The sequence below is a fragment of the Mirounga angustirostris genome, unplaced genomic scaffold (genome assembly GCF_029215605.1).
Source record: "Mirounga angustirostris isolate CCGP_5_RB_7025 unplaced genomic scaffold, mMirAng1.0.hap1 SCAF_4, whole genome shotgun sequence".
In the NCBI taxonomy this organism is placed as follows: domain Eukaryota; kingdom Metazoa; phylum Chordata; class Mammalia; order Carnivora; family Phocidae; genus Mirounga; species Mirounga angustirostris.
In genome coordinates, this window is record NW_026991712.1 from 99504700 (window position 1) to 99516770 (window position 12071).

Sequence of the window (12071 nt, forward strand, 5' to 3'; positions counted from 1 at the left end):
TCTTCTAAAGTTTTTAATGTCTTATCATTGGTTAGAAGCTTAGCAAAACAAAACAATAAACACAAATTTAAAAACAAGACTGTTAATTTTCCTAGAAAATAGTATACTCAATCCAGTTGAGTTGGAGCATTTCTAGCGGACAAGTTGAATGTACTTCGATTGGTTGAAAATCTTATATATAAACCTACCTTTTTCGACAGTGTCTATACAAAAAGCCACAAGGACCATATCTACAACAGTTGTTTCTTCATAATAGTATGAAGATTTTTTTTTAATAGTGTGAAGATTTAAAGATGTCATTCCATTTTCTCCTGGCCTCCATTATTTCTGATGAACACTTAGCTGTATTTGTATCCTGATACTCTTTGTTTCTTTTTTTCTTTTTCTTTCTTTTTTTTTGGTTGCCTTCAAGATTTTTCTTGTTTTTTTTTTTGAGGTGTATTTAACATATAAATAACATTATATTAGTTTCAGGTGTACAATACAGTGATTGGATTTGTATATATTGTGAAATGATCATCACAGTAGGTCTAGTTAACATTCATCCCCAGTCATATTTACAAAAACTTTTCTTTCTTGTGAGGAAGATTTTTAATGTCTCTCTTAGCAACTTTAAGATGTACAATACAGTATTATTAAAACCATAGTCACCATCCTGTACATTACATCCCCATGACTTACTTTAAAACTGGAAGTTTGTACCTTTGGACCCACTTCACCTGTCCACCCTTCCAACTCCTGACTCTGGCAACAAGATTTTATCATTGGCTTTCAGCAGTTTGATTATGATGTGCTCAAGTATGGTTTCTTTGTATTTTTCCTGCTTAGGGTTTGTTGAACTTTTTGAATCTGTAAGTCTGTATTTTTCATCAAATTTGGCAAGCTTTTGGCCATTACTTCAAATATTTTTTCTGCCCTTTTCTCTTTTCTTCCTGGGACTCTACACGGTATTAGATGATTAATATTGTCCCACAGGACTGAGGTTCTGTTCCTTTTTTTAAAACTTTTTTTTTTCTGTATATTCTTCAGTCTGGACTATTTCTACTGATTTACCTTTAGCATTCACTGATGCCTTTTTTTGCTATTAGCATTCTGCTCATAAGCAATGCATTTTTCATTTCAGATAATTGTACTTTTCAGTTTCAGAATTTCCTTTTCTTTATCATTTTTCTGCTGAGATATTTCCATCTGTTTACTCATTGTGACTATGTTTCCCTTTAAGTCCTTGAACATATTTATAGTAGCTATTGTTTGCTAATAGTCTTTGTTTGCTAATTCCAACTTCTAGGTCATTTTAGGCTCAACGTCTATTGATTGCCTTTTTCTTAACTATGAGTCACTTTTATTTTTTTTTAATATATCTAGTCATTTTTAAAATGTATTCTGCACATCGTGGATTCATTGCTGAGACTCTGGATTCTGTTATCTTCCTTTGAAAAGTGTTGACTTATTCATGCAGGTAGTTAACTTGGTTATGCTCTCACTTAGTGGATGCCAGCTGAGATCTTTGTTCAGTTACTTAGGCTTCTATGTGTTGCTTTCCCTGGGCTCCTTGGAGTCTCCTTTGCATCTTCACAGTTTCAGGGACAGCCAAAGATTTGGGCTGAGTTTATATAATAGATTTTGGTGTATTTTTCCTTATGACTTCCTTCTTTTTTGGATGTCTCCCTGCTTTTCAGCTACTCTTGCAGTACCAGCTGTTTTTGCTGACTTTTCAAGAAAGTGAAACTGCAACTTTCTACTTGAGTTTTAGCTCACATTGTGTTGACTGGAAGACCTTATACCCTTGAATCTCACCCCAAAGGTTCTTTTTTTCCCCAAGGATTGACTTCCCTCTAGTTGTGCCAACTTTTTGTTGTTCTTCATTGCTTTCAAATACTTATTTTTTTTTTTTTAATTTTACCTAGGGTTTATTATTGTTATCTGCAGAAAAGTTAGCCAGATACAAGTTATTCCATCATTAATGGAAGTACAGTCTTATATTGTTTTTGATCCTCCATTCATACCACTGGTGCTATTTGATAACTGTTTGCCTTATACATTCTTCATTCACCTGGAATAGTATTCCTTTCACCATCTCCTGCCTTTACATAGCACACACCTGATCATCTTCCAAGAGTCAGTTCTTATAAGACTTTCCTTATACTTCCCATCCCTTCTGATAGAATTGGTTTCACATTCCTTTGAGACCTTGCCAAAACAGTGTACATATTTCATACAATTTATTAGATGACTCTCTTTTTGAAGGCAAGGATTTTGTTTTATTGGACACAGTTTGCTATCATAACAGTGGTTGAAAGAATGACTGGGGTTCATTATTATTTTCTTTCAGTCCCTAGAAATAATTTTTCTTTAAGGTGCTTAAGGCATCCAACATTTTTTAATTCTTAGGCAAGTCAAGTAGACTCCTCTCCCTGGAACATCTCTGTTAAAAAGTTTTAAGGTTTAGGGACGCCTGGGTGGCTCAGTCGGTTAAGCATCCAACTCCTGATCTCAGCTCAGGTCTTGATCTCAGAGTTGTGAGTTCAAGCCTCGTGTTGGGCTCCATGCTGGAGCCTCCTTACAAAAAAAAAAAAGATTCAAAGTTTGTGGTTATTTTATGACTTTTCAGAAATGTTCATTTCTTACATTCTTTCAGCCTGCTTTTTATTAGACCACTCTCATATTCAAAGAAAAAAAAGACATATTTTGAATAAAATACAAAATAATAAAACATAATAAAACATAAAACAAAGCATTTTGAATGTAAAGGACTTTGATTTCATATTAGATAATATTTGACCTCTTCCATAAAACTTGATTTTTGTTCAGAATTAAGATTGGAAATAGAAATCCTTTGAGTATTAAATTGTATTTACTTACTACTGAAATTATTTTAATTGTGGCTTCAGTGTGATAAGCTTTTAAGAATTTTTTGAAAGCAAAGGTAGTTATAGTAACTTTAAGTGCATTTGATTTATGAGACATTGGAAAATTAATTTTTTAAAAATATTATTTTAGGAGCACCTGGGTGGCTCAGTTGGTTAAGCATCTTCCTTCGGCTCAGGTCACGAGCCCAGAGTCCTGGGATCGAGCCCTGTGTCGGGCTCCCTGCTCAGTGGGAAGCCTGCTTCTCCCTCTCCTTTTCCTGCTCCCCCTGCTTTTGCTCTCTCGCTCTCTCTGTCAAATAAATAAGTAAAACCTTTAAAAATATATATAATTTTAAAGGAATAATTAGTCCTTTTGAACATATGTAGCCTCTGTTGCTCTGGGGACTTGGGTTTCATTTCCAATCTTTGACATTGCTGTAACTCAGCTTTTTAATTTTAATGTTTCATATTTTATTTTTCACAGGTTTCGTTATATTATCCTGAAGCAGAAGTTTTTAGAAGCTTTGTGTGTTAACAATGCAATGTCAGCAGAAGATGAGCCCCAGCATGTAAGATTTTTATTCCTGAAGGTTTGCGCCATAGTCTTGTTTCAGTCATAAGTATTTTATTCACTAAAACAAAAGATTAGTATCATGAATTTTCAAAGTTTTTATGAGGTAGGATGGGGTAAGATTTACTCTTGCAGCTGTAGTACTTTCAATCTGTAATGCTTCCAAGATTTAGACAAAGATGATAAATGAATGGCTGGCTGGTTGGCGGGTGTGTGCTCTTCTCTTGTTTAAGGTGATTTAGGTTGCAATAGATGTTTGACTTAAAGATGATGCTACATTGTTCCTTTTTTCTTATTACAGAAGTGGATTATGTTTACTTTTTTTTTCTGTTTTTTTTTTTCAGTATTTACATTGATCCAGAGGTGTTTTTTTTTTCCTCCAAGTTTTTATTAAGTTTCAGTTAGTTAACATACAGTGTAATATTAGTTTCAGGTACAGAATCCAGTGATTCATCACTTACATACAATACCCAGTGCTCAGCACAACAGAGGTGGTTTTTGATAAAATCTTTATGCCTTTATGACAATTTAAATTTAATGATACGAAGGATTTTTTTTTAACATTTCTTTCTTTCTTTTTTTTTTTTTAGAAGATTTTGTTTATTTATTTGAGAGAGAGTGAGCATGAGCACAGGGAGGGGCAGAGGAAGAGCGAGAGAGAGAAGCAGACTCTTCACTGAGCTCGATTCCAGGACCCTGAGATCAGGACCTGAGCCAAAGTCAGACGCTTAACTGACTGAGCCACCCAGGTGCCCCATGAAAGGTTTTTTGGTTAGAAAGTTATTTTTAAAGTTTTAATAATAGTGTTCTTACATCCAAACCAAGGAAACTTATTAAGTGCCAGTAATTGTTCATTGAAATAAACTCAAAAGATACTACGATGAGGACTTTCATGTATAATAGAGAAATGTTTGCCAGATAATGATGTTTAAATGTGGAAAGAACTCTGGAATGTAAGTCAGAGGACCTAATTTTTATTTTGTCTTTGTCACTAACCAACTACATTACTTCAGTTAAATCTGCTACCTTTTTCCATATGTAAGATGAAGAAAGGTGGATACATAAGCTCTAAGATTCCTTACATCATTAAAAGCTTATGGTTCTCAGAAAATATTCAGTATACAAATTATTGTAATCTGTCTCTCAGCTAAGCTTCCTTTATTCTATCTTCATTCTGTTTTTGTAGTAAATGAACTGTAAATGTTCTTTTTTTTCTTTTAATTTGCTTTCTTTCTCCACACAAATTTCTCTTATGGCAAGTTTAAGAATGGCTCTTTTGCTTTTTGGGTAAGCTGGAGTGATAGCAAGCTATATAAACCATTGAATATTGGCATGCTTCAGTTTTCATTTCTAGAGAACTCAATTATTCTTGACTTTAAAAAATTATGCATTTGAGGGGCGCCTGGGTCGTTCAGTCGTTAAGCGTCTGCCCTCGGCTCTGGTTGTGATTCCGGGGTCCTGAGATCGAGCCCTGCATTGGGCTCCCTGCTCTGCGGGAAGCCTGCTTCTACCTCTCCCACTCCCCCTGCTTGTGTTCCCTCTCTCACTGTGTCTCTCTCTGTCAAATAAATAAGTAAATTCTTTAAAAAAAAAAATTATGCCTTGAGAATGATAGTCTGAAGCCTGAACTAGAACACTATTTTTATAGGAGGAGTTTAAGTCACTAATTAACCAAATTATTTAATATTTTTATTTCAGTAGTGAAAAACATTTTGATTCTTGTCTTGAAAGTTGTTATTAAATATCTTGCAAGTTATGTGAGTATTCTGTGACACTAGAGTTTATCCTTTTGCAGTTGAATAGTTTATGAAAGTTTGTAAAGTATCTTTGTATTTGAATAAAATACTCTTGTTTTTTATCTCACAGCATCTCTCTCTATAGTGATCACTTAAATTTTTCTTACAGCTGGAATTTACCATGCAAGAAGCTGTGCAATGTTTGCATGCCCTAGAAGAGTACTGTCCTTCTAAAGATGATTATAGCAAGCTCTGTTTGCTTTTGACTTTGCCTCGTCTGACCAATCATGCTGAATTTAAGGACTGGAATCCCAGCACTGCACGAGTTCACTGTTTTGAAGAGGCTTGTGTCATGGTTGCAGAATTCATCCCTGCTGATAGGAAGCTAAGTGAGGCAGGTTTTAAAGCAAGTAACAATCGTTTATTTCAGCTTGTAATGAAGGGTCTACTTTATGAATGCTGTGTAGAATTTTGTCAAAGTAAAGCAACTGGAGAAGAAATTACAGAAAGTGAAGTACTTCTTGGCATTGACCTTTTATGTGGTAATGGTTGTGATGACTTGGATCTGAGTTTATTGTCATGGCTTCAGAATCTCCCATCTTCTGTCTTCTCTTGTGCTTTTGAACAGAAAATGCTTAATATTCATGTTGACAAACTTCTGAAACCTACAAAAGCTGCATATGCTGATCTTTTGACTCCTCTTATCAGCAAACTTTCTCCCTATCCATCATCTCCAATGAGAAGGCCTCAATCAGCTGATGCCTATATGACCCGATCTCTGAATCCTGCTTTAGATGGCCTCACTTGTGGACTAACCAGTCATGATAAGAGAATCTCAGACCTTGGAAACAAAACTTCTCCAATGTCACACTCCTTTGCTAACTTCCATTATCCAGGTGTGCAAAACCTCAGTAGAAGTCTCATGCTTGAGAATACAGAATGTCACAGTATTTACGAAGAATCCCCTGAACGGTAAGTATTTGCTCATAAAAATTAGAAAATATTCACAAGTGTGAGGGGCACCTGGGTGGCTCAGTCGATTGGGTGGCTGCCTTCGGCTCAGGTCATGATCCCAGGGTCCTGGGATGGAGCCCCACATTGGGCTCCCTGCTCAGCAGAGAGCCTGCTTCTCCCTTTCCCTCTGCCTGCCGCTCTGCCTACTTGTGCTCTCTCTCTGTCAAATAAATAAATTAAAAAAAATCTTAAAAAAAAAATATTCACAAGTGTGAGATTGTGTGTTTGTGTGTGTGTGTTTAATGTTCAAGTTCCTTTATTTTTAAATTTTTTTTAGAGAAGGATGGGGAGGGGCAGAGGGAAAGGGAGAGAGAGAATCCTAAGCAGGCTCCACACCCAGCACAGAGCCCAACGTGGGGCTTGATCTCACAGCCCTGAGATCATTTTCTGTTAAGTTGCTATGAGATTGCAGAGGAGGGGGTTGTGATATCTTGTTTAATGTTCCTTAAAGAGAAGGGAGCATTTTAGGATGTTAAGTGAGGGGACTTCCTAAAGCCTCGGGTGACTTCTTAAGGCATCTTATTGCTCTGATTGAAAGATAAAGATGATATCTAGTCATGAAAATGGATGAGTATAACTTAATATAGGAGCTTCCTATTATCTAAATCCTAAAGGAATAGAAAGTCTTGAGCATTGGTAGAGACCATCTTAAACTTACCCTGGACTTTCCAATCTCTTTAAAGAAAATTTTCATTGTTTGGAATGTTGAACTTCAGTTCCGGGTGAACTGCTGATATTCTTCTGAGTACACAAGATGATCAGAACTTCTTGCTCAGTATAATGAATGACATGTTTGGACTTGTACACCAGTGGGATTGTGTGGAAAAGAGACACACAAAAATCCAACTAGATCTGACTCTACATGTGCTCTTGCCTATGTAAAGAAAGTAGTAGAAATTTGAGGACTGACTGGATAAAGATGTAAAGAAGTGGAGTGTAAGTTACTAGATTACAGAATAAACAGAGGTAAAAAATGACATATCAGCAAGTGAGTAATACATGTGTTATTAGCTGAGCAGTAGCACTAACCCAGAAAACATCTGTCATGCTTGTGAAATTGGAAGACTTATGAGGCCAAGCAGTGTGGAATAATGAATAGAACATGATCTTTGGAGTCAGACTTGGGTTTGAACAAAAGCTTTGCCATTTAGTAGTTGTATGACCTCGAGACCCATCCTTAATCTCTCTGAGCCTAAATGACCTCCTCTATAAAACAGGGTATTGGGCGCCTGAGTGGCTCAGTTGGTTAAGCGACTGCCTTCGGCTCAGGTCATGATCCTGGAGTCCCTGGATCGAGTCCCGCATCGGGCTCCCTGCTCAGCGGGGGGTCTGCTTCTCCCTCTGACCCTCCCCCCTCTCATGCTCTCTCTATCTCATTCTCTCTCTCAAATAAATAAAATCTTTAAAAAAAAACAAAAAAACAGGGTACTGACTTGCAAACTGAGATAAAGCTCCTAGCAGAGTGGCAAGTATGTGAATGATGCTTTGTAAATATAAATTTCTCCCTTTCTGAGTGTCATACTCCTGGTAAGGACAATATGTCAAAAGGGCTGCTAATAACATGCTATGGGAGGGCTACTGTGCTGTGGATAAAGTATAAAAATTTACTTTGGAAAGAGTTAACCTTGTTTTTAAAAAATGTTTGAGGTGTAATTTAAAAATATTGGGAAGCTTAATTAGATCAATTATGTTGAAGATGCCACATGAAGAAACCTCTTTTTGTGGTAATTCATGTTTGAAGTCAATATTTGTTTAAAAATATTTGAGTGTCTACTCTGTGCTAGCACCATGCTGCATCCTGGGTATAGTGATTGAGTTACTGTGGTGAATAAGAAGATAACACACAAAAGATTGGGCACCTGGGTGGCTCAGTTGGTTAAGCGACTGCCTTCGGCTCAGGTCATGATCCTGGAGTCCCGGGATCGAGTCCTGCATCGGGCTCCCTGCTCGGCAGGGAGTCTGCTTCTCCCTCTGACCCTCCCCCCTCTCATGTGCTCTCTCTCTCATTCTCTCTGTCAAATAAATAAATAAAATCTTTAAAAAAAATAAAAATAAAAATAAAAATAAAAATCTCTTACATAGTACCCTTAAGAGAAGAAAGGAAGATTTAAAAATCTATTTTTGCACATTTGATAAACATTTAGATTAAGTATTCATTGTGTTAATTAAAATTTCTCTAACTAGAATATATTTTCCTTCACCCCTACCTCTTCCTGTTTGTTTTTTGCACCTTTCTGGAAGAAGTGATACACCCGTTGAGGCACAGCAGCCTATAAGCAGTGAAATCCTGGGCCAGAGTTCAGTTTCAGAAAAAGAGCCTGCAAATGGAACACAGAATCCAGGACCAGCTAAGCAAGAAAAAAATGAGGTAATATTTAATATACCTAGTGTCTTTTAGAATTATTGTCTGTGGAAGAAATAAAAGTATTTGCTTGGATAGAATGTAAAAGGAATTTTCCAATATTTGGAAGTAGGTGAGAGAATATCTAGACTTTCTTATTATTTTCTCCCTTTTTCCTTAAGGATATATGGTATTTTTAGTTGTCATGTATTTTGGAACATTTTTAACAGGAGAATTTATTAACAATCTAAAATACCACAGTTTACATTAATCTTACATATTTCAGGACTCAAGTAATTAAACTCACATTAAATGTGGATAGCTTGTATTTTTAAGACGTATCTTACTAATTAGATTTAATGAACAGGAAATTATGACATTTATAATATAAAATACTTTTATCCAAGTTTTTAGAATTCCAAATTATTTTTCTGTGGTGATTTGGAAAAGAAATTGTATTATAAAGGAGAGTATAAGTTTTCTTATATGGTATGCCACTTAGAAGAGGTGAAGAGGTAGTTTTAATAAGTTCAGTAAACTTTTTTGTCTTCAACTAAATATTAAGAATGAAGTAGAGGGGCGCCTGGGTGGCTCAGTTGGTTAAGCGACTGCTTTCGGCTCAGGTCATGATCCTGGAGTCCCTGGATCGAGTCCCACATCTGGCTCTCTGCTCGGCAGGGAGCCTGCTTCTTCCTCTGACCCTCCCCGCTCTCATGTGCTCTCTCTCTCTCATTCTGTCTCAAATAAATAAATAAAATCTTAAAAAAAAAAAAAGAATGAAGTAGAAAAATTACTTTTTTTTTTTTTAAGATTTTATTTATTTATTTGACAGAGAGAGACACAGCGAGAGAGGGAACACAAGCAGGGGGAGTGGGAGAGGGAGAAGCAGGCTTCCCGCTGAGCAGGGAGCCTGATGTGGGACTCGATCCAGGGACTCCAGGACCATGACCTGAGCCGAAGGCAGATGCTTAACGACTGAGCCACCCAGGCACCCCGAAAAATTACTATTAAAAATACATATGAATATGCACCAAACAGCAGAACCCCAAAATCTATGAAGCAAACATTGGCAGAGTTGAAGGGAGATATAATAGTTGGAGACTTCAATACCCCACTTAATGGGTAGAACATCTAAACAGAAGGTCAATAAGCATACACAGTACTTGAACAATACTATAAACCAACTAGACCCAACAGACATCTATACAACAACAATATTATTGCTTTGGAGGATGCACCTTTTTTTCACCCAGAGGTGCCTGTATCAGTCTTTATACAGGAAGTTGTTTTCTTAGACACCTCAGGTCTGTGTTAGTATTCCAAGTGTTGGTAAGTTTATGAATATGTGAATACTAACAATATGTGAATGCAAATATATAAAGTGATACAAGAAAAAAAGAACAGTCTAACACTAGCAGAATACACATTCTTCTCAAGTGCACATGTAACATTCTTCAGGATAGAGTGTATGTTAGGACCCAAAACAAATAATAAATTTTAAAAGATTGAAATCATATGAAATATCTTCTCTGACTACAATGGAATGAAGCTAGAAATTAATAACAGGGAAAATTGGAAAATTCACAAATTTGTAAAAATTGATGCACTCTTAACTGATGGGTCAAAGAAATCAAAAGGGAAATTAGAAAATACCTAGAGACTAGAGACTAATAAAAATGAACACAACATACCAAAGCATGCAACATTCCAAACTTAAAAGATACAGCAAAAGCAGTGCTCAGGGGAAATGTATAGCTGTAAATGACTACATTAAAAAAGAAGAAAGATCTCAAATCAATAACCTAACTTTATACCTTGAGGAACTGGAACAAGAAGAACAAATTATATCAGAAGGAAGAACGTAATAAAGATTAGAGGGGAGAAAAATAAAATACAGAAGAGGAAAACAGTAGAGAAAATCAGTAAAACCAAAAGTTGGTTCTTTGAAAAGATCAGCAAAATTGACAAGTGCTTAGTTAGACCAAGAAAAAAGAGAGAGAGAGGCACACACAAATAAGTAAAATCAGAAATGGATAATACATTTTTTTGTATTATATGTATTGTAATACATATTATTTACAATAATAAAAAGGATTATAAGAGAATACTATGACCAATTGTAAGCCAACAAATTAGATAGCCATGTTGAAATGGACAAATTCCTAGAAATCACAAATTACCTAAATGACTCAAGAAGGGTGCCTGGGTGGCTGAGGTGGTTAAGCCTCTGCCTTCAGCTCAGGTCATGATCCCAGGGTCCTGGAATCAAGTCCCACATCGGGCTCCCTGCTCAGTGGAGAGTCTGCTTCTCCCTCTCCCTCTGCACCTCCCCCTGCTCATGCGCTCTCTCTCTGTATCTCTCTGTCTCAAATGAATTTAAAAAAAAAAAAAAATCTTAAAAAAAAAGACTCAAAAAGAAATAGAAAATTTCAACAGACCTATACTGAATCAGTAATCAAAAAGCTTCCAGCAAAGAAAAATCTAGGATCAGATAGCTTTTTTTAAAAGATTTTATTTATTTATTTGAGAGAGAGAGAATGAGAGACAGAGAGCATGAGAGGGAGGAGGGTTGGAGGGAGGAGCAGACTCCCCGCCGAGCAGGGAGCCCGATGCGGGACTTGATCCCGGGACTCCAGGATCATGACCTGAGCCGAAGGCAGTCGCTTAACCAACTGAGCCACCCAGGCGCCCTAGGATCAGATAGCTTTATGGGTGAGTTCTACCAAACATTGAGGAAGGGTTAATATCAGTCCTTCTCAAAATCTTCCAAAAGTGTGTAAGAGGAAGGAATACTTCCTAACTCATTCTGAGGCCAGCATTACCCTAATATCAAGTCTAGATGTAGACATTACATGAAAAGAAAACTACAGACCAGGGCACCTGGGTGGCTCAATCAGTTGAGCATCCAACTCTTGATTTCAGCTCAGGTCATGATCTTAGGGTTGTAGGATCAAGCCCCATGTTGGGCTGTGCACTCTGCATGGAGTCTGCTTGAGATTCTCTTTCTCCTTCTGCTCCTCCCCCCATGTGCATGCTCTCTCTCTCTCTTTCTCAAAATAAAATCTTTTTTTTTTTTTTTAAAGATTTTATTTATTTATTAGAGAGAGTGAGAGAGAGGAAGAGCACAAGAGGGGGGGAGCGGGCTCAGAGGGAGAAGCAGACTCCCCGCTGAGCAGGGAGCCCGATGTGGGACTCGATCCAGGGACTCCAGGACCATGACCTGAGCCGAAGGCAGTCGCTTAACCAACTGAGCCACCCAGGCGCCCCTCTCAAAATAAAATCTTAAAGAAAATCTACAGACCAATATTTTTCATAAATAGAAGCAAAAATCCTTTAACAAAATACTAGCAAACCAAATTCATCAGCATATTAAAAGGATTATGTACCCTGACCAAGTGGATTTATCCCAGAATGCAAGGTTGGTCCAACATTTAAAAAAAAATCAGTGTAATATTATCACATTAATAGAATGAAGAACAGAAAAACATCTGGCCATCTCAGTTGATGCAGAAAAGGCATTTGACAAAATCAAACACTCTTTCATGATAAAAGCTCTCAGA

At 36.8% G+C, this 12071-nt stretch overlaps 1 protein-coding gene across 6 annotated transcripts in view; it reads left to right on the forward strand.

Annotated features, from left to right (window-relative positions):
- The window catches only part of WDR47 (WD repeat domain 47), a 56788-nt gene that overhangs the window by 19842 nt on the left and 24875 nt on the right, over positions 1–12071 (forward strand). For 2 of the 6 annotated variants that reach the window (XM_064588716.1, XM_064588715.1), the window contains 3 exons: positions 3334–3418; positions 5326–6128; positions 8412–8538. In XM_064588716.1, the coding sequence (XP_064444786.1) occupies positions 3334–3418; positions 5326–6128; positions 8412–8538 (1015 nt within the window). Of the gene's footprint in view, positions 1–3333; positions 3440–5325; positions 6129–8411; positions 8539–12071 lie in introns of all 6 variants that reach the window. The other 4 variants (XM_064588713.1, XM_064588712.1, XM_064588714.1 and 1 more) reach the window with 3 other exon arrangements.